This window comes from Rhipicephalus sanguineus, chromosome 8, assembly GCF_013339695.2.
Source record: "Rhipicephalus sanguineus isolate Rsan-2018 chromosome 8, BIME_Rsan_1.4, whole genome shotgun sequence".
Lineage (NCBI taxonomy): Eukaryota > Metazoa > Arthropoda > Arachnida > Ixodida > Ixodidae > Rhipicephalus > Rhipicephalus sanguineus.
The window spans coordinates 31,361,179-31,384,260 of NC_051183.1; the positions used below are offsets into that span (position 1 = coordinate 31,361,179).

The following is a 23,082-nucleotide window of genomic DNA, read 5'->3' on the forward strand; positions in this document are numbered from 1 at the left end:
CTTCAATAAACTAGACGCCGAATCACCACCAGTAGAAAGAAGTGACAGAAGAGAGAGAAGCCTCTGGCAGATGCCCCATCAGGTTCTTCTGTCTCTTCTCTGTTCTGGTGGTGATGCGGCGTCTAGTTTATTCAATGTAATGCACCAGCTAGTCCAGCAAAGAGTTCTTCCAAGTGCTATCTTCCTATCACCGGGCTCTGCTGAGCTATATCTATGCCCCTATCATCCGCTCCCGCGCTGTTCGCGAGGTATATTTACCGACTGGCCCAAGCTTACATTTTACCATAGCTTTTCTGTTTCAGTACCATGAGATGAGCTTGGTGCTGGGTATGAGCCCACAGGTTTTACTACAGTAAATGCACGGAAATGCAGCATTTCTCAAGCCGCGAACTTTCTCGACTGTACTCCACATTTGCCCAGTGGTAGGCAAGGTTGTATCACCAGACCAGAAGGACCCACAATGGCCCGGACACATGGTTCACGCATGCGCCACCATACAAGGAGAAGGATAAAACGTTTATTAAAAAGAAAGAAATTAGTAGCAGGAGGGAGAACTGCCAAAGGTGTGTTCCCTATTCCAGGACTCCAGTAGCCGCCGCGGCTCGCCCGGCTTGATCCTAGAGACCCCTTTGGGTCTTCAAGTCAGTTTAGGCGAGGACGGCCTCCCAAGGCTCTCCCAGCATCGTGAGCATCAGATGCGACTGTGCCTCAATAGGTTTGCTCCGACATTCTTATGTGACGTGCTGCAGCTTCGGTCTGGACTCGCATCACGGATACTGGTTTAGATATGCATTGGGATTTATGTGATGAAACCTTTGAAATGTGGGTATGCGTTAAACTGAACTTGTCTAAGGCTATGAGCTTCCTCTACTTTCACCGTACAAATGGACTTCCGTGGCATGTGCCGCCGAGTGCGTCCGCTGCCTATTGCACCACATTTTTTAGGTCACGCTTAAACGGCGCTTACACTTTCGCCCTCGTGGGTATCATGACGGCGCTGTCCACGTGAGCGTACCTTGCGTTGCCGTCTTCTTAACACTCCAAATGAAATGACGCCGGTAACTCACGCTTCTTGTTATTACGCGCTCCGAGTCTTCCTCTTCAGGGAGCAGGCCCACCTCATATTCACATCATTGCTTTCTGAAAGCCATAGCTGAAGCGAATCCAAGCGCTCGGCATCTTTTTTGATGCCCAAAATATCACTAGTTTTTTGTACTTTTCCCCAGAAGAAAAGTCCAAGTTGAAGGCCACGTACATTACGAGACACTTGTATCCTATACAACTATAGCTCGCTAAATCTATTCGCAATAGCGTTTACATTATTTTGCATCTGCTTTTCTTGACAAGCGTCGTTGATAACAAAACTAAACAATACAGGAAGAATAGATATAAAATTTCGTTCATGTCCTTCTGTCTGACTTAGAAAGGTCCGCCTATTGTCTTTAAAGAAATACTGTGCTTACTTTGAATAAAGCTATGCAGAATGCGGGCTCCGCAGGCAAGGACACAACCGAGCAATCACTTTTGAAACAATGGACAGAGTGACGCCCACTGTTGACGACTGGCCGCTTTGGCCCAAGCCTGAAGGCCATGTGAGTAGACACGTTATTCTGCTGTATGAAGTAAAACGCAATGTTCTTCATCGCAATATTGCTTGCCACCACTTGCTTTGGATTGATAGACGGGCGCCGCAACTGCACAAGCAAGTATATGTTTATTCTGGAGCTAAGCAAACGATGCTAAATCATATAGCTGCGTTTGTTAATCATGGAATAACTTACAGAGCAACACAGCGAGGAAGTGGGCAGTAGAACAGAAGGATGCAAGCACTGAACTCGCAAGTAGGTTTATTTTGAGGCAGAAGGGATGCATACACATGATTATGTACCAACAAATTTTTGCGCAAGCGTGACAAAACAAACGAGGCATTTCTTCGCAGTCAGACAATCCTACTACCCCGTGTTTCCTAACCGTGTCGCGCTGTAAGCCAATCCCTAGTGAACCACCACCGTTATCCGAACTCGCGATTCTGCGGGATTTCTTGCCCGGGATACACAATGTCGTGATGTGGCGTGACTGTGGTATAACATCCCACAAGCGTTGTCTCTGCGTGTGAGTTTCTTATCGGTTCCCACCAAATGCAGCTTCACTGCGTCGTCAATAAAAGAACATACATCGGACAGAAAACTTGGGTTACCTGCAACAGGTAAACACCAGCCTGCTTATTACTTACATGTGGAGCTGCATAGGTTCGCTTCATGCTGCTCCGAGCAGCGTTAGTCTCTTTTTATTGTGATAGCAGTTAGGTAGACATTAACGGCGCGTCTTTCGCGCCGTGATGTTCTGTATAAAGTTTAAATCTATAACATCACCCCGCGCGCTCTATACTCGATGGCTAGGTCCGGGTGAAAGCGTGCGCACATAGGTGAAGAACCCTCACCTAGCGGAAATAAATTCGCTGGCCGTCTTTCGTGGCGCGACACGCTAATCTGGTGGAGGGGCCGCTACATGACTGGGCACATTGCTCAGCCGGGCGTGGTCACAAGCGCTTATCTTTACAAACATCAGCAGACGGCTTATACCCTTGTACGTTCCGAATTTCACCGCTCGGTTTTCCTTGAAGCGACATACAGCTCGAAGGTCTCTTCGCTCGCTGCACCCTTACGCCGGTATTTTTTGTTGAGTTACGTCAGTTTGGATGGTACAGCAGTTAGCTGCTATCCTTACTTCCCATAACATAATAATGTGTCGCTATAGCATTGATTGCTTCTTCCATGCGGTGATACTGTCGCTTTTTTAACCGAATTTCACAATGTGCAGACTGTGGATCCGAAGGATGCAGTGACTTGGAAGAACTGGTGGTTGGACAACCCAAGAAAGATCGCTTCTGTAGACCTCACTATGCACCTTCTTGGGAGCGGGATAAGTTGCGAAAATGTGTCTGCAAGCGGGGTTTTGTAAGGAATTCCTGGGGAGAGTGCATTTCCAACAAAAACTGTTGGCGTTGCAAGCTACGCCGCTACAAGGACTGGCACAGCTGCGCATCAGCTTGCCCGGCAACATGCGGTAAGCCGGTGCGCACGGACTGCCCAAAGAAGTGCTCTCCGGGATGCGAATGCATCCCTGGCTCTGTCGTGTAAGCTACATTTCAAACCACTTTTATATTTGTAACGACTCGACACACATGAATATTATGAGGATCAGGATCAGGAGCACGAGGCATCTCTATTTAAAGCTCCATAAATCAATGCCCCGACCAGTGCCCAGACTTCTCTCATGATGTCACCATAATGACAGTGCCGAAAGAGTCTTTTTTGTTATACCTGCATGCCCAGCGATTTTCTGAATTTTCCGAAAACACGAGTCGCGATCACCGACGGCGTGTCCAGTACACAATAGGTAAAGCCAGTATACAAGAACGCAAGAGGAAAGAAACTGACAGCACAAACGCCGGCTTTAAATGGAAAGGTAGCACTTTCGCGAGAGACAGATGCAAAACTTACAGACCCAGAATATCCGGATGATGCACCCATGCCACACAGCGTCATCGATGTATCGTACAATGCAATCGGTTCATGAAATTGCAAGGCATAGGCTTTGCATGTTCATCAGCAGGAACAGACAGATGTTTAAAAGCAAGGTGTATCCGCCGCGTTGATCTAGTGGCTATGGTGCCTGACTGCTGACCCGAAGGTCGCGGGATCGAATCCCGTCATTTCGATGGAGAAAACGCGCTAGAGGCTAGTGTGCTTAGATTAGGTACACCTTAAAGATCCCCTGGAGGTCAAATTTCCGAAGCCCTCCCAAACGGCGTCTCTCAAAATCATATCGTGGTTATGTGGTGTAAAAACCCAACATTTATTATATTAACAGCAAGGTCTTTTCAACCAAACTCGCACTCCGCTTGAGCTAAATTAGGAGACATCCGAACCCATGGGACACAACAAGCCTGAAATGAAATAGAAATAGCCCTCGTCTCGCTTGCTGCTACTTGTAATCCTGTCCGCGCTTTACCATATCGTCGATTTACCGCCTCGCTCAAATTTCTATCTTAATGGAATGTAAGCTACTTCGGGTAGCCGTTTCGTGAGCGGCCAGTGAAGGTTGCTTGGCTGGACGAACGAAGTAAATCAGCGTGAGCTATGACACGTGTTTTTGTTTTCTCGGCAGTTCCTGATCACGATAGCACGTACTCACGCGTTATATGTCATAACTGCCGCGACATAAAGCGTAACAGACCAATCGCCTTGTTGCTACCTCACAGAATGCCTGCTCCTGAACACTGATGTGTTCCAACTACAACCAACGCACCCGCATGCACATAGTCTTTGCATTGCTTGTTCATAAAAAAAGTCACAGTTTCGCCGCAAGGGCGAAGCAATGAATGCGACAGCAAGAAATTAATGCTATACGAAGTGAGGCTCGGCAATGGATACTCTCAGTTTGAACAGCGTTCCTGTTGCAAAGGCGGCCGAAGCAGCGAAGGAAACTAGCGTGCTTCAACTGTCGAGCTGTGACACTTGATAGTTCGCGCTCATCTTCTGTTTGTTCGTTTAGCGGCGTCCCTTCAGCTCGAGTGACTTTCGTACGCTCGGTAACATGAGCGCGGACATCACGGTGAAAGCGTGAAACATTCCTCTTCCCCTCACCGCGAGAAAACCGCGCGAGCAGACAACGGAAGGGCAATGTTCTCGCTGCGCAAATATAAGAAGCGAGCGAGCTCGACGACGACTTTTAAATGCGCCCGTCGCGCTGCTAGCGCCATCTCGCTGGTAATGAAGAAAGCTTATTATCGCCTGCCGTCTGTGAGTCCGTCCAGCGGTAAAGGGTATGTATATAACGCTCGCCGTTAGCTACGTGGAGGATCTGCGTTTCGTGGCGTAGTGGATAGCGCCACTCGCTGCGGAACAAGAGGTCCCTGTTTCGATTCCGCGCTTCGGAAGCATTTTTCTGAATTATTTTTCTTTGGAGCTTTTATATATATATACATACTTATACATATACGGTGCATGACGGCGACGGCGACGGCAAAATCCAGCCGAGACTGTCCATATAATTGCTATCGCAATAAAATAAGAAAATCATTCATCTAATGTGAATGTAAGGAACGCGTATACTGCCAATTTTAAAGTACCCAGTGTGCCGTATGGGTACATACAAACCAGCATACCATCCAGCACTGGTATTTATTCGACAGCGTCGGCGCAAACCTTTTGTTAGTTAAAAGGTATATTCTTCCCAATGTTCCTAATAGGACTAAAAGACTGCTATATTTCTAGAGCCTCAATAAGAACATATTTTTTCGTTGCGAGAAAAACATGAAAAAATACTCGTGCATGATTTCATAGCGTCGGGTTCTACTTTGGGACTACTAATTGTACCTTAAATATTATTTTGAACAAAAAGACATAATCCTGCAGCACAATGGCAATTTTTCATCCTTACGCTGTACCATATCTCTCAAAATTTCCTGCTTCCTGTACATTTTACTTTTTTTCGTGCCTTACTCACTAAACACCCCCGAACAGAAAGGTTCCTAACAACCCAACTGGGGCTTTGAAGTGTTTGCAAGCGCAGGAGAGAAGAGGTGAATTAGGCTCCAGGCAGTGAACGGTGCGTGGGTTTTGTGTGGTAACGTCAATGATCCTCACGCTCGCTTAGCATTCTGGTGTTTGGCGCTTTAAATAATTCTTCGAGCTGCACCAAGTGTTTGACCTTTGAAAAATTCTGCAGATCCCACTTATTTCTGGAAGTCGAGGTCATGCAAAGTAGCAGATTATTAGTGTCCTATACCGAGCTTTTTTTATTGCTTTGAGTGAAGCGTTTCGAGGTAGACCGACTTCTTCATGCATCTTGAGTAAGTTAGCTATGGGTATATCGTCGGCAGGCTCGTAGCAAGGCATTTTTAAGGAAGTGGGGAAGAAACATTTGCTGAAAGCCTTGTTTATTTGCGGAAAGCACCTATTTTTTAGAGAAGTACCTATTCGAGGGGGAGGGGGGCTCCTAGGTTCCCCCCCCCCCCAGCTACGGGATTGATCGCGGGCTTACCGGGCACGTCGTCTACACTGACGCCCGAAGTGTATCCTATGGTCCAACGTGACGTCGGTACTCACCTTAGAGCACATGGTGTCAGTTTTACTGAAATAGACTGCACGCTACAGCGTGAGGATGTGCATGTCATAAGGAGCGCTTTCTGCCGTAGTCTTCCGGATTGAGCGATGGTTGGCCATAGCTTGGCGAGTCATAGAAGTTAATATGTAATGTTTATTACATTGTTACACTCGGCGATAGCGAACACTGCAATCACAGTTGACGTTGCCGCGATATGACGCCAATGATAGGGCCTCTTTCGTAAGTAGTTTCCAGCACCGGCGTAGCTCTGTGGATGAATACTTGACTGCCACGCAGAATGCTTGGGTTCGATTGTGGTTTAATCGTGATTTTCAGTCATTCCACTCCTATGGTATTTTTCTCACCGTCAACGCTGCCGACGCCTGTCCCGAATTTTCTGCGACACAAGCTCATACCACGATCGCGAAACTCCTTCGCATCCCCACATGGTTCCCTTTAGTGGGAGATGGTGAATTTTTTGAAAGTCTCTTGTCCCCGCTCCTGGCTTGATACAAACTGTGAATCACCTGTGGCTCATATACACATTCCATGGGCCGTGGTATGCAGCTATGTGCCACACGTGACTGAAGGAAAGGGTTTCATGAGGTACGCGACAAGTATATCACGGCATTCATGTTCTGGCCTGTTCATCGTGTTCATCATACACTGATGCCCTCGCGTGCAAATTTTGGTGTGCGTCATCTTAAGGAGACGACCAGGAGAGCACCCAGACGTAGGCGGATAGATAGATAGATAGATAGATAGATAGATAGATAGATAGATAGATAGATAGATAGATAGATAGATAGATAGATAGATAGATAGATAGATAGATAGATAGATAGATAGATAGATAGATAGATAGATAGATAGATAGATAGATAGATAGATAGATAGATAGATAGATAGATAGATAGATAGATAGATAGATAGATAGATAGATAGATAGATAGATAGATACGGTCAAATCGCCTTTGGTTCACTAAGAAATACTTCGAATTTAAAAAGCACTGCATACCTGTAATACATACCTCTGGTTTCTTACATGTCATGTAATAGTTGCCACGAAAATTTTATGAGCACCTCTACACACTGTATGTGTACAAGCGTTCGTCTCTCTTCGCTTATCATAAGAGTCATCTATGTAAGGAACGCTATGAGTGACGCTAGGTGACGTAACTCATTTTATGTACAGTTGATTCGTTCGTACGCTAATGTTCACTAGGTAGTTTTCTGAACACGAGCTTACGGGAACTCTCTCATTATCTTCTTGCTTTTCGTTCTGCACAGACACCCAAGACACCACCACAGGTGTGTCAAGGCCGACAGTTGTTCACCAAAGTGTCCACTCCATTCGAAGTTCAAGCCGTGCGTGTCAAACTGCGAGCCAAAGTGCAGCGAACAGCATCCCCAAAAATGCTTCAATCGTTGCGACACGGGAGGATGCGTCTGTGACCAAGGCTACGCTTACTTCTTTAAAAACCACGAAAAGATTTGCGTGCGAGAGTCAGAGTGTAGCTTGTTCGCTCCCCCACCACTGCATTTTACATCGAAAGAGATAGAACACTTTAATCGTGGAGAAGACGTCATAACCCGTCCCGGTGGTATGGGAAGAAATCGAGAAGGCACGCCTTCACGCGGTGGTTCAAGAGGTCCCAACGAAAACCTCTTACTAGGTGTCCCTCGGCCTGGCGCCGCAGGTGTTGGTGGTAACATAGAAGGTGCCCATCCACGTGGGATGCCGGGCGGGTCCGGTCTCCATGAAGGCGAACAACCCGGTCCATCGCCTTTCAACGGAGGACTCGCAGGAGAGGCCCTAAATTTCTTAAGAGAACGTATGCGGCCATCAGGTACCGAAGGAGGCATTCGATCTGGCACAGGCCCCAGTACAGGCTTAGCCAGTGCGCCCTCGCTTAGCGTATTAGACCATAACGCCCGCATGCGATTATCCGAGGGTGGCTTCCTGGCCCGCGGTTCCGAAACAAGTGGTGAGGACATTGGCGGACTTCAGCCTTTGGTTCCGCCTTTACAGAATAGACCGATACGTGGCGGAACCAGCAGCAGTGATAATGCAGGAAATAAGCCCCTCCATGTTTCTAGCTTACCTGGCAGGCTTGGCGTTGACAACGAAAGGGAAACGCTGTTGCCAACCTTGAGTGATAACCACCTTCCGGGTGAGTTGGGAATGCGTCCAGGGGCAAATATTGCCGCCAGCACTTCGCAACGTGGTCCCACAGGTGAAGGTGCGAATTCACATCCAGAAATGGGCCAACCACATGGTACTTCAGAACATCCTATCACTGGTTATGATGAAAGCGAGGAAATCACACGGCCACTTCCTGTTGGCAGCCCAGGGGGAGTCCTTCCAGGAGACTTGAGTGTGCAACCACGCCCACCAGCAAGTGAAGGTCAGTTCCCAGGGAGGTCGGATGAGAACCCATTCCGAACACGTCAGTTTGGTGGTGTGGAAACTCGTGGGATGGATGTAGGTGCAAGCATGCTTGCGCCGTCCCGACCGAGTGACTCAGGAAATGAAGAAATTCACAGCGAAAGATTAGAAGGCATGCCTTCACCTATTTCTAGAAGACCAGGTGAACCTGGTTTTCGAACGCAGCCATCCAGTGCAACCACGCGTGCTTTTGAGAGGCCCAGTGAGTCGAATAATAACGAAAGCGTCAGAAGTACAAAGCCACCTGCTGCTACTGAGTCGGGCGAGCGTGATGTCAGTGATAGAGGCTCGGGTGCATCTTCGCATGCTACCGCAGGCAACCGGTCGGGCGAGGCAGAATTCCAACCACTCGGACCTGTCACAAGCAGCGAAACGGCTAGTGTAAGGCCGGGCATTGCGGGCCCCGAGTCGGGTGTTTCTGAAGTGCCTGAAGTCCCGAATGATGGCGAAACCGAAGAAATTACCAGTGGTCCCAGTAACGTTAGACCAGGAGAGAGCGTTGTCGGCACCGGTATTGGGCGCACTGGGGAGCGTGTTAGTGGGAGACATTTCCCGCTTGGCGCAAGCACGGAGCCAGTTGGTCGACCATCATTTGGTGTTGAAGAGTATAGGAACGACGGTTTCGGCAGAAGGTCATTTAGTGCGATTTCACATGGCATGGAAGGATATGGTGGCGCCGGTGTAGAAATTCCTAGGCAGCGTATATCATTTGATGTTACGCCTGCATATGGCCGGCCTCATTTCGCATTTTATCCGCCGAGGGCAACCACACGTGGTGCCGCAGAAATCGGAGAGAGTGGCTTTGATGAAACAACAGGATTTATAAACCCACCTGTTGGCACAGGAGCTCACGGTAGTAATATGTTCATGGATTCCAGGAATGGAGGCCCACTACCTGCTGGTGCTGAAAATCGTTTCCCAGGTGGTATGGGACTGTCTCTAGCAAATAGGCAACCATTCTTTCGCATACCATATCGTCGGCATGGGGCAGGTGTCCATGCAGATTTTGCCTTAAGGGTACACGGAGTCCCGGGATATGGCGGAGGCAGTGCCCGAATATATGCAGACGATATTTCTCGGAGTCGTATGGCGAGTCATGAAGACGCTGGATTAAGATTTCTTCCAAGAGTTCCACCAATACCCGGTCGTCGTGAACATGGCGGAGAAGAGTTCCCAATGAACCGAGGGGCAACAAACCTAGGTGCTTTGACAGAATATGAGAGGGCGAGACTGAGGTCCTTCCTAGTTCCTCCACGTGTCCGTGCTCTTGTAAGACACATTATTGCCAGACCTGAGTTCCTGCCTGGTGGTACACCTATAAATGCTAACGCGGGCCATAACAGCGCTAACGTAAATGCTGTTGTCCGTGATGCGTTGTTACGGGCGAATACTGCCGGGCGCGGTGCTGACGCTTCTGGTCTCTACGACGAGAGAGTAAGCTCAGGTCATGTAAGCCTACACAATAGAAATTGGTTGCATCTAAGACCAGAGGGTTATCATGGAACCAGAAGCGTAGAGTACGAGCTGGCCCGGTTAAGTGAGAGTGCGTAATATGATAATCTGTAACTATGGCAGTGCGTTGACGTCCCCACCCCCTTACTTGAAAATTACACAGACGTCGCTAGGATGTCGAGCGGAGAGCATACGCTTTCAATAATTTCTTATGACCGTAGATCTTTTGAGAGATATTGCAGATGCTCAAGGCGCCTTTGATATGAGAGGTTCAATAAAATTGAAATTTAACTTGTTTTTGTTTCGCAAAAATTATTCCTGTGCTTTTTCTTACACACGAAACAGTTTCACATGAATGTAGTTAAGTTACAAAGATATCACACGATGAAAATTTATTTGCATAAAACGGTGAATTTCATACGTGAAGCCTGAACTGTCACAACTTCATCCACTAATTAGGTTTTACATTTGAAACTGGGGACACATATTTGAAATTCCTCTAACGGAGCATTGCACAGTCCGATTCTGAAACGCATAGCGTAATTTGTTCGTTATATCACAGAACTCTTCCAGACATAGTAAGGGCTGAAGCTATAGGAACTGCGCCTGCTTCAGCTGAGATGATAAGCACAAATATAAAGTTAGGCAGATGGATAACCAGCATACGTAAAGGAAAAAAGAAGTTATTTTTGTTAATTCGGAGTATTGTTGACTTTTTCAGTAAAGTAGTGAAGAAACCACCTTTACACCATGTCTCCGTCTATAATGGATTTCACCGTACAGCGTTATCATGCAAAGCTTTTGGTGTAGCGCGAAAAAAAAGGAGAGCTGTGTGGCGTCCCTTTGTGTCTTCTCGTGTCCGTGTTTCCTTTCGTGCTACACCAAAAGCTTTTCATATGAGTAACCAAGAAGCCCATGTTGCAACCCTCATCGTTATCATGCAGCCTATTGTGCAGGTACGTTGCGTTCCATCAGCTACACCTTCGTTATGATAAGTTTCTGAAATGTTAACGACAATAAAAGCAGGACGTCATTTTCTTTGAAATGACATACATTCAATATAACCACATGCTGGGTGGCCCACATTGCCATGTCTTCTCATAAATATCATGCAATTGAAGCAATGTTTTTGTAAAAGCCATATTAGATTTTAGGTCTCGATGAGAGATAGTTGCAACACTCAGCGGTGAACGATCCGAGCCTTGCGTCAGGATCGCGTGGCTCAAACGAACCTACAAATTGGCAGTTCCCAGTTGCTCTAGCTGAGTAGCTGAAATAAGGCAGTGGAGTAGCGCAGGCTGGCTGCATGATGCTCCCTGCGTAGGCAGCAAATTTGCATCGAAGAGGGCGGCAAGGAGAGCCCTACTGCGCTTCGTTGCGGTTTCGCATGCTCTGAGACCACAGACCCCGTTCGTGCTCTTCGGATAATTCAAGTTTTGCAAATCTAAAGCTGATATGGTTTTTGCAAAGGGCTGACTTCAATATTTCAATTACTCAGCCTGCTAGACCTAATACCTAAGCAGTTATTAGCATGTTTTCAATAATAGGGAATAATTGTCATGTGTCACCTTTCACCAAAGAGCCACCACCACTGACATACGTCTAGCAGAGTAGCCCTTTCACATCGATGTTGCTCTGTTCAAACATTACTCAAGACCTCTTAGGAAGCACCCAGACTGCGCAGGGAAGTACTTTTTTGTCTTCCATGCATGTCATATGCTCTAACGCGTGACGAGAAAGATTGACCTGAACTGCCAAAAAATGTCCTCAAAAATTCCAAACTAAAATCAATAGTTTTCGCCTAAAAGCAATTTTCCCACTCCACAATGCCCTAAATTCAGCTTTCTGCGCTCAGAAACACGATGTTTGAAAAACACAGGATGGAAATATTCGAAAATATATTTTTACGAACTCTCTGAGGCTTCGAACGTACTGTGCGAAGATGGTAGTGAGGCTGTCCCCATATAAGTAAAACAGTATATGTGATCCATCTCCTACTGTAAGCGTCAGCGTTGTCAAACACTGGATATACCTTAGACGCTGTTGCTGCCGCTGCACATCAGCGGCTTCGCGATAGTATATATGAAGTAACATTGGCAGACGCCTCCTTTAGTTTTACCGTTCCACAGCAACGGCAATTAGACTGTAAAAAAAGGTACAACATCAACACGCACATTTTTCGTACAAATATGACCAACCTGCAAAGAGAACGAGCTCCAAAATATTTGTTGCCACTGGATAGCTTTCAAATGGCAAATTTCACCACGACGGCAAATGTCCCGATACATACATTTCTCAGTTCGTGCTGGGTTACTTCTCTAGTCCGCTTGCCTTCTACTCTTTCCCTGTTCTCGGAGGAGGAAACAACCAAATAAATGCCTATTTCTCCTTCAATCTTCTGGATGCGTTGTTCCGGCAGGAACAAAGCCTCTCTTAGAGGACATTACCTTGGGTGCAATGCGGAAAAGCTCGGGCAATAATTATTGCATGTTTTTTGAACTCGTATGGTATGCCACTAATTCTAGGCATTATGACTAACAGATTTCACCATTATGAACCACCATTGCCACAAATGTTGGGCAACGTAGTTCCTATTATGTTCACATAGCATAAGGCTATCTGCTGTTTATCCCCATATAACATTAAAAATACAACCTGAAACCTTCATTATTCACAGCTCCGTACGCACTCACAAGACAAAGGAAGCTCATTGTTTAACTATATGTACAATTTGAATAAAAGTATAATACTATAAGCAACATTGCCAAAAGAATGGGAAAATTCTGCTAAATGGCTGAAACTTATGAAGTTTTTATACCTCAGCTGCACGCAGTCGCTTGTACTTGTCCTGTGAAAGAAGGAGATTTCCATCCGAACACACAGCTGTAGATAATGGGCAGTAAGATGCATAATACCAGTGAATAGCTCATCCTCCACGAACTGAGTAGTTCCAACCCCAGAACAGCAACAGATGTGTTATATACACAGTGTTAGATGCCATAAAAAAGAGTACGGCATGCACGATGCGCGGTTTCGTCGTTTCATTTGTGACCACCAGTGTGCTGTTCATTTCCATTCAACGGGTACGTATTTTAATTTTCAAGGAGACCATTTCTTTCTTCTGTCTTTGATTATGTGTATTTCTCATAGTGGCTGGCGTCTAGCGTGGCCACGGTTGCAGCTGGGGATATTTCAAAACAAGACGAAACTCAAGGTAGAGTAACCGAAGAAGCCACGTCATTTTATCTTAGCGTCAAATTTATAACCAAGTAGGGCAGAAGCGATATTGTGAATAGCTTGTTTTTACTATGGAATAATACATCATGTCATTTTCAATAGGCACGAATATACAAGGGCAAATTTTTCCCTCTAGCTTCGTCTTCAGGCGAAAGATAAGTTCTAATTAAATCAGTAAATAATTGCAAATTGAGCGTGCTTGAGCATATCTTATCCTGAATATACATCGTTCTCGTCAGAGTAGATTTGGCACATTGTAGCCAACTCAGTGAGAACGTTGAACGTTGAAGCGGCATTTTCTTGAAGCCTTTGACCGAACATGATTGGTACAGCAGTCCTAAGGCCAATACAGCTTCAAATAGAGGAATCTGACTGAATATGAACAGTCGCGGTTCATTCTGTTGTGCATCCCTATTCTTGTAATGCTCGCACGAGAGAGCACGCGCTCGGCGTCAGCGCAGATGGTAGGCAGCGCCAGAAGAGTGGAAGCCACGCATTTGCCTGCATACGCGTGACTTAGTCGTTCCGTCTTTGCAGCCGCACCACGGATAGAGGTGCTGAAGTGCACCCCAGCCTGCTGCCGCGCAGAGAACATGCGCAAGTATTGAGGAACACGTCAGGCAAGCGTAGAGAAATTGATCCTTCTTATGCTTGCTTGCTATTGTATCTGAAAATAATTATAACGACCGTCTCATAAGCGAACCAAAATAGACATGTAATGTAGCCACAAAATAGCCATGGGGCCATAGGCGTGCGCACCGGGGGGTGGGGGGCAGGGGGGGGCGCCCCCCTAATCACCTAAGAGGGGGGCGCAAAATCTACCCCGTACATTGACCCTTCTAGTCACCTAAGAGGGGTGGGGGGCGCACAATCTGCCCCATACATTGACTTAATAGGAAGGGGGGCGCTGTGATGAACCTTCGCCCCCCCTGATGGGGAACCCTGCACACGCCTATGCATGGGGCTAACCTAAAATCTTCATCGCCCGAGAAGTTACTAAAGTAGCCAGTACTCAAGTAGCTAATTTCGCGAAGGGCAACACCCCAAGTGGCATTACTGAGCGGGGCCCTCATCTAGAACGAATAATCCGCGCTAAACAAAGAGGACGAACAAAAGAAACGACAGACCGCAGCGCCGTTGTCTGTCGTTGCTTTCGTTCATCTCCGTTCTTTCGCGTTGTTTATTCGTTCAAGATCGAAGCACACCACCTTGTCTAGGTAAACGTTCTGATGCCCTTATCTAGTTGACATTTGACCACTTAACGACGAAAAAAGTCACAGGGCCCTTCTGCATTCGTCTAAGAAGACTCGAAGGCGCAAGTGGTGTCTTTTTTCTTTTTGTTCCAAGTCGGTTGTATTGATCTCCCCACCCCCGACAGCTTTCTACAGCTAGCATGCTTTTGCACTGCCTCCGGGATCAGAGGCATTGCAAGTTTTATGCACCTCACGTGCCTCCTGGATCGACCCACCTGTGAACACAAGCGACGATGTGATGTAACAATGTCATCACGTGGCGTCACATTATGTGACGTCATAGTGACGTCACTATGACTTGAAAACTGCGGGAAAAAGTTAGACAAAGGAAGAAACGGACGACACAAGCGCATGCTAACATCTCAAAGCTTGTCTTCCTTAGTCTTCCTTTGTCTAAGTTTTTCGCGCAGTTTTCCGCATAATGCATTGCCAACTCACCCAACAGTCTGTTCTTCTATGTCACAACGACGTCATGATCGTAAATTTTGGGTATTTGTTATGGCATGACGAGGTGATAGGATGACGCCGTCACATGATGACAATTTTTGCATCATTCTTGTTGATGCCGACGCCAACGGTCACTTATGGTGTTTCATGAGGCATCTAAGGCTTTCGCCCCAATAATCGTCCCAGGCGACAATGATGCGTCCTCGGGATCCAGCTTTTCAATAAGCAGAGGCGCAGCAGAACGTCCAAACAATATATTTCTTGGCCGCAGACAAACCCCCACATCAGGTTTGAAATTTGGTCACCTCTTCATGAATCACTCCTGAAATAACATGTCACTAAGTCGAGTGTTACCACCATGCACTCTCTGCAAAGGATCGTTTCTCTACGCTTTCTTGTGGCGTGTTTACAGTATGTGCTTCGTTTGGCACGCACTTTCTTTCAAAGGCTTATATTCATTGTTACTATACGGAACTAAACAGTTGTGACACTGAGCTGTTGACTAAAATGCTTTTTGCTTGCTTGTAACTGCGAAAATGTGAGGCAGTGCATTGCTAGATTGGCATGAACATTGTTGTTGAAAGCAAATCATTCGTTGCCAGATGTAGCCTATCAAACTATTTGTGTTCCTATAAAATATTAAAAATTTGAAGCTACCATGTTACTAACCAGTATTATTGTTTTCTGAGTCACTCTCTACAGACTTACCAGTCGACTACATCGGAAACTTGGATCAAGATTTCATATTCGGTAACAGATATTCCCTCATAAACTACCGTATTACACGACCACCTTCGTTTGCGAAAATAATGCACGTGTCAGATGTCGCACCGCAAACTTAAGCTTGATTCGCCATTTCAATACTTTTCAACATGTATTTTGCGGGCAGTTATCTTGACGTACACGTTACCGGAAGAGATACCCTCCGAATGACTCCATACTTCTCAATTGCCAGAAGGGATTTACGAGGGCGGTCCGATAAGTACTTAGCCTCATCGCGAGAGCGCGAGTCTATCGCATGAGACATATACTGACGTTAAGTACGCTCTCTTAGAGGGACACATGCGAAGGTCCAGTTGAATCGGGCTAGCGGTTTTGTTTTGGCCGCTTGAGGAAACAGGTGATATTCGTGTGTCCGTTAAAAATGGAAAGAAAGCAATATCGGTCGGTGATTCGATTCTTGTTTTTCGAAGGGAAATCGCGCAGGGAAATCAAGGAGCGACTAGATGCCGTCTACGGTGAGACTTCTCCTTCGATGGCAACCATAAAAAATTGGTTCACCGAGTTTAAACGTGGTCGCACCTCGGTTTTTGATGAGCCTCGCCCAGGGGCCCCACAAACGGCTACCACGGCCGATAATGTGGCAAAAATCCACGACCTCGTATTGGTAGGCCGCCGACTGAAGGTGCGCGAGATAGCTGCGTCGGTAGGCATCTCAAAAGACCGCGTGGGTCATATCCTGCGTGAAATTTTGGGCATGCGAAAGCTGTCGGCGCGATGGTTGCCGCGTTTGCTCACTCCGGACAACAAGCGCATCCGTGAGACCACTTCAGAGCAGTGTTTGAAACTGTTTAAGCTTAATCCGAAGGAGTTCCTGCGTCGTTTTGTGACCGTCGACGAAACATGGATCCACTGGTACACACCAGAGACCAAAGAACAGTCGAAACAGTGGACTGCACCCGCAGAACCTGCTCCGAAGAAGGCGAAGACTGTCGCATCGACCGGGAAGGTGATGGCCACCATTTTCTGGGATTCTCAAGGTGTGGTCTTCGTCGACTACCTTGAGAAGGGCAAAACGGTGACAGGACCCTACTACGCTGAATTACTGGGCCGATTTGACGCCGAATTGCGAAAACAAACGGCCACATTTGGTGAAGAAAAAGGTGCTCTTCCACCATGACAACGCGCCAGCTAACACCTGCGCCGTTGCCACGGCCAAGTTGGTCGAACTGGGCTACGAAGTCGTGCCCCATCCAGCGTATTCTCCAGATTTGGCCCCGAGTGATTTCTTCTCGTTTCCCAACTGGAAAAGCCACTCGCCGGACAAAAGTTTGAGCCGAATCAAGAAGTTATCGCCGCCACAGAAGCCTACTTTGCAGCTCAGGAGAAAACGTATTTTTCTGACGGGATCAAGAAGTTGGAGGATCGTATGGTCAAGTGTATAGAGTTGAAAGGGGACTATGTTCAGAAATAAATCGACACCATTCCAAAATTTTCGTTTTTCTTTTGAAGGCTAAGTACTTATCGGACCGCCCTCGTATAACTGGTTGAAAGGAGAAATTCGTGAACACGGGGGGTCACCGCAACCAACGTTTCGACAAGCAAGGCTGCAAACTCTTCCAGGCTGCAAATACCTACCTTAGCGCTTGTATGAACCGTGTTTTCTCGCGCATAGCCCGCCTCCTCATACAACCCGCATCGCTGACTTGAACTTTAAGAAAGGAAAGAAAAACATACATACAACCCCGCATATAAGCCGCAACCCCACTTTCTAAGCACATTATCCCGTTTCTTGGTGCGGGTTATGTGAGAGAAAATACCGTATATACTTCGCACCCTCTCCTCCAACCCAAACAAAACAGGAGAAAAGAGTAGTGTACTTGCCCTTTCCTTTTCTATTGATTGGGTTGGAGGAGATGGTACGAAGCATATACATGCACGCGCCAAGGTATACACAGTTGAAGCCTTCAAGAAGACAAGACCGCTTGTTGAAATGTTGGCTCTAGCGACACCCCGTGTTGCCAAAATTTTCCTCTCCTCATGCTTCCATCTTTCTCTGAACTTTTGCCTCATAACATGTTCGCACTTATTGGCGTTGCTTCTAAAGTGTTGTGTGTAAAGTTTATGCTTCCATATCAGATAATGGTTGGAGCATCACTCAGCCCGCTTAAATGTAGAGAAATTTTTGATTTCGATTGTTCTAGAATGTTTCACGGATAGTCAGGATAATATGGCAGTCACTTGTGCTAGCACAGCTTCCTTTTCGACGTAAACTAGTAGCCTAGGATTTAATATGAACTTTTATTATCTACTTATGTCTTCAGATGATGCTCTCACCAGCCGCAGCATTTAACATGCATTATTAAGGCCGTTCTCTGCACGAATGATAGTTGAACGTGCCTTGAGAATGACCTCATTGGTTTAAAAGCAAAACCCTTATGATACAAGAAAACTTCGATCTTAAGTCAGCATAAATACAGTCGTTTTCCAACCTGCGTACTTTTTTCACTTCTATGTATCTTTTTTTTTCATGCGAAACGTTTCTTAGCTAACCTTTGGCACTTTCAGCCTTTGTATCTACGTACCTATCTATTTATTAGCCGCCTACGTGCGGGTGCTCTCATGATCGCCTCCTTAACTTGGTGTAGACCAAAATTGGCATGGGAGGGTAAGAGAATCTGACAAATATGACTGTCGGGTCATGACATGAATAACGTGAAAATCCTGTCGCGTACGTCGTCAAACCTTTCCCTGCAGATACGTGTGGCACATACCCGTTTACCACGTGCCTCGGTGTATGGGTGTAAGCCACAGGTATTTGACAGTTTATATCTACCCTGGAACGGCGAGAACAGACATTGGTAATTTAAATGCGAGAGTGTTAAGAAAAACCGACAACGGCAATGCTGACGCCGACCCCCGAACGGAAGTAATAAAAGTTAGGATCTCAGCAGTAATCGAACCCAAACATTCTGCGTGGCAATAAGGTATTCTACCACAGAGCCACGCCAGGTGCATAAACTGGTTTGGAAAAACAGCCTATGAAGGCGTAATGTCGGTGCAACTTCAATTGTGGTTGTGGTGCTGGCTATCTAACTTTATAAGAAGGCAATAAACAATACATATGTACTCGTGCTATAGAGGCGTCATATCAGATTAACGCCTGTGGTTCCAGTGTTGGCTTCCCTTTTACAGCAGTCTAATAAACATTTCATTTATATTTCTTTGATTTAGCAACCTATATTGAAGCATTGCTCGACCTCAGAGGAATACAATAACAAAACTTACGCATGATATTTACATGATTGCACCATATAGTGTACTTCGTTTCGACAATACAGACGTATGCACTCTAAAGAGAGGGCTAACGTTAAGTGGCACCATAAGTACCTTGTAACGTGAGTGTTGTCGACGTGCCTGGTAAGCCCACGATGTCCACACAGCTACTACACTTAAAAAAACACGTCGATCTTCCTCGTAACATTTGGCTCAAAGCCGTAAAATGCAGCATGGAAGTACTCGATGACTGCTTCGCCTGAACCCGATTCCCACAACGCGTGGAACCTGCTGAACTTTTATTTACTCGCATTTATGGTCACACAGTCAGTGCACGGTATCAAACGTCTTTAACATCCCTTTGTGTGGTTGCGACTAGAATTCGCCCTTAAACACCACACGTATATGACTCCAGCCCCTGTGAACGCGCTGTTTCTACAAAAATATAGATGCTGACGCCTTAATACTTGGCTGACGCCACGTATAGTCATAACGTATAACATAGTTATGTCCCTGTGCTAACTCTAGCATGAACGAAAGCTCGTGGGTAACGCGAGGTAGTAGCTGCGGATGGCGCCAGCGCCAACAGATACGCGCTCGGCTGCTCTAGAGAAGCTTGTTTCAAACTGTACGTACGGTAGTATTTACACTACATCTTCTCCAACGGACGCAAAATAAGTTACATCACTGAAACTGTTTCGCAGATCTTGAGGACGTGTGTTCAGAGAGAGAAACACGGGTGCAGAAGGAACAGCCCGAACCCGAGTTCTGCAAACCCAATCTCGTACACCCATCCAAAGTCCACAAGAAGAGAACGTGCATCTGCGCCGATGGTTACGTGCGGAACGCCTGGGATCGCTGCATCCTCGAAAACGAGTGTAAAGTGTGTAAAAATGAGCCGACCAAGGACTACAACAACTTTTGCGTCTGTGCTTACAAATGCGGGCAACCGGCGGCCACCAAGTGCGGGCAGGATTGCAAACCCGGTTGCGACTGTCCTCCCGGGTACTCCAGGTGTGCGCCCAAAGTTCTGTTCAAAGCAAGGAGCAAACGTTTAGAAATTCAATATATTACATTTGAAGAGCAGTGCTAGGAACACAAACATTGGCGTGTGCAGTGTTCTCCATTGGGGGGGGGACAAATTTCACAGTAGCCCCCCCCCCCTTTATGCTGGTCGAGTCGGAAAGAGAATACATCCAAATGTATAGCGCATCAAAGACAGGGCAAAGCGAAAGACACGTAACACACACACACACACACACACACACACACACACACACACACACAGACACACACACACACACACACACACACACACACAGCGCTCTGCATTATGGTTAATAATGTCCACGGCCCTGGACAAGTAACCCTCGATCCTGTACTATAAACACTGACGGGAAAGGCGCCACTGAGTAGAGGTATATAAGGGGCAGAATTGGCGCCCTCTTCGATGAATAGCGAAGGGGGGGGGGGGGGGCGCCTCCTCCCTCTCTCACCGTTGGCACGCTTATACAGACAAAGAAGGCACAAGTACACAGAACTGGCGCAGAGCACTTGTGCCTTCTTTTTCTGTGTTGGTTGCCTTGCCCTTCAAAAGTCATAGCCTTGACAAACTGGCTCAAGCCAGAGTTTTATTGAACTGAAACTCCCCTATTTGCAGCGACCGCGTAATCTCACTATCTAATGGAGAAATTACATTCGCGGCATCTGGCGGGTGACTACGGAATTGCTGCCGTTTAGGTTGCCGTGGAAACCGGTCGCCTGTGCTGCTCCCGTTCGGCCACTCGCTGCGGCGGGATTCCCTTTTTTTTTTTTTTTTTGGCTGCGGCTGCCGGAAGGCGCGCCACTGCATCCACCTCCATCCACGCACAATCCTTAGTGACGTAATGTGTTCGCTCGTCGCGCTCAGTTGAGTTTTACCTGCTATACATGCTTGATCCATCGCCAAAATGTTTCTTCGTGTCACTGCATTCATCACGCCAACTCATGCATTCATGCGCGCATTATCTGTTGCCTCGGATTTCCTAGTAGACGAAACTTTCAGTGACTATACACTCTGAACGACGTTGTCTCTTTCATTCGTTAGCGAGCAGAAAAAGTGAACATTTACATAAAATAACGAGCACCTGTAGATCGCAAGCATAACTTGCATCCTAAACATTGGAACAAAATATAGTGTGTAATTCGTGGTTTCAGTTTTAACGTGCATGTATAAGTTTTGACCAGACTTTTACCGTTGTCACAGCCGCAGACATGCTTGTGGATGACCCACTTACTCTATTTCTTAATCAACAGCAGCAGTCAAAGAGTCCTGCTTAAGTCAAAGCTTTCATGAGCTGCACTGGAGTTTAAAATATCATCAAATGTTCTCAGGAGTTTACGAAGTGGAGACCGCGCACGTATTTCTCTGAAGATGCTTCCTACGACTTTCAGTCACCGCATCGCTATACGAAGGCGGAACTTTTTCGTGAATTGAAACTAGTAATGAAGGCTACAGAACCTTTGATATCGCGCTGAACTTCATGGTAACTTTCTGCTTGCGAAATCATTGGCAAAGCTACTTTCGTACTGTGAGCAAAGAAAACGAAGGAAACATAAGGTTCTCTACCACGTGTCGCCGAAATTCTCACGAATCGCGCAATGCTACTGCAGTTAACGCATGTACTTTTATATTCACTGTGAAATCCATCAACAAAGCCTTATTGGCTCTTGTTCTATTTACAAATTCTTAACTCAATTTATAACGTAAAGCAACACCTCTAAGAGGTACAACACATAAATAAAATGTTCTTGCCCTTCCAATTGTGAAGAATGCACTGCTGAGCCGAAGAAATTTTTGTCACGTGTGCCAATTTTTGTTTCGGTATTTTTCCGCCATATTTAAGAGAATATATTTACTTTCCTCCGGTTTCATAGTTTAGCACTTATAAAGGCTATAAGTTCGTTATAAACGGCTCCAGACAGGTTTAAAACTATGCAAGCTTTAAAAGAGGGCTCTTGCGGTTGTAAGAATATACAGGGAACTTCCCGTTAAAGTTGGGCAGACTATGTAGACACAGAAGCGTCATGCCAACACAAATGAAAGGGCATACGACTAGTTACTACCTAAAACAAAAATATTTTAATAAAACAAACTAATTTTAATTAGGACAGTAGTGGTCACATGACTGCATCGAGTACCAAAGCGCATAGGCCTTTGATTTGAAGGTTTAATATTGGCAAAGTAGCGAGACTACACAGTATTGAGATCCAAAGGTGGCATCGCTGACAGGTTTGTAGTAAATCTAGCTTTTGCTGAAAAGAAGCAGCTAGTAAAAGGACTTAAGGACGGTAAATAGCAATTCGTCATTGAATATGCTGCCCTGGTGTTCCCTGTTAGGTAAAGAAGTACGATTTGTTATTTCAGTAAATCGTTGACGCGCCATGACTACGGCCTGTAAGGGTTCCTCGAGCCGGAGAATGACCGTAAGCGTTTATGTTTGTTTATATTGTCAATGATCTATTTCATTTGCAGGATTGCTAACGGCGACTGCGTATCAATCAACGACTGTCCTCCAATATGTCCAGGCAACTCGACATTCAACCTGTGTTTTTCTGGCTGCGAACCTCTGTGTCGTCTAGGCCCTCGGAAAAAAGATTGCGTTCCATCGTGCAACGTAGGAAACTGCATATGTATACAGGGCTACGCCATGGAAAGTGGTATCTGCTATCCTTGGGAACAGTGCCCGAAAAATTAAGCAAGGACATTCTGCATGCAATAAAAACAACTCAAGCTAATATTACATGAATTGCTAAGTGCCTCCAGGACTTCGATGTTATATCCATTTGATAGGCTGCAACTTAATCATTCCAAACCGAATTTTAGACCTTAATATTATTCTCTGTTCTGGAGAAAGTGTTTCTCCCTTTATTGTATCAGAGTGGTTCCTTTAAAAAGAAACGCAAAACACAAATGCAAATTCTTGTCAATACGTCATATTATCACTGGTTGATCGAATAAGAATGGGAGAATTTTCTCCCATAAAAATTTTACGCTGTTTCGTCGTGTACTCAGCAGCAGTGAATGCCATGTTTAATAACAAACCAGCTGAGCCAACCTCCATCAAACGTGTCACTGGGCCACGGTACAAATAGCTG

General features: G+C 46.1%; 1 protein-coding gene across 1 annotated transcript; it reads left to right on the plus strand.

The window, feature by feature from the left end:
• Nucleotides 1-1,532: 1,532 nt before the first annotated feature.
• LOC119401657 (uncharacterized) lies at nucleotides 1,533-22,682 on the plus strand. Its single transcript, XM_049418185.1, has 5 exons — nucleotides 1,533-1,592; nucleotides 2,784-3,136; nucleotides 7,402-10,103; nucleotides 19,650-19,959; nucleotides 22,460-22,682. Exons 1-5 carry the CDS (start codon nucleotides 1,533-1,535, stop codon nucleotides 22,680-22,682), a joined length of 3,648 nt encoding a protein of 1,215 aa, XP_049274142.1.
• Nucleotides 22,683-23,082: the final 400 nt, after the last annotated feature.

Excerpts from the sequence above, each read along its gene's own strand:
- LOC119401657 (XM_049418185.1), top strand. The coding sequence starts at position 1,533 with ATGGACAGAGTGACGCCCACTGTTGACGACTGGCCGCTTTGGCCCAAG. Across the intron at positions 10,104-19,649 it reads GCTGGCCCGGTTAAGTGAGA|ATCTTGAGGACGTGTGTTCA; the intron begins GTGCGTAATATG and ends ACTGTTTCGCAG. Across the intron at positions 19,960-22,459 it reads TGTCCTCCCGGGTACTCCAG|GATTGCTAACGGCGACTGCG; the intron begins GTGTGCGCCCAA and ends TTTCATTTGCAG.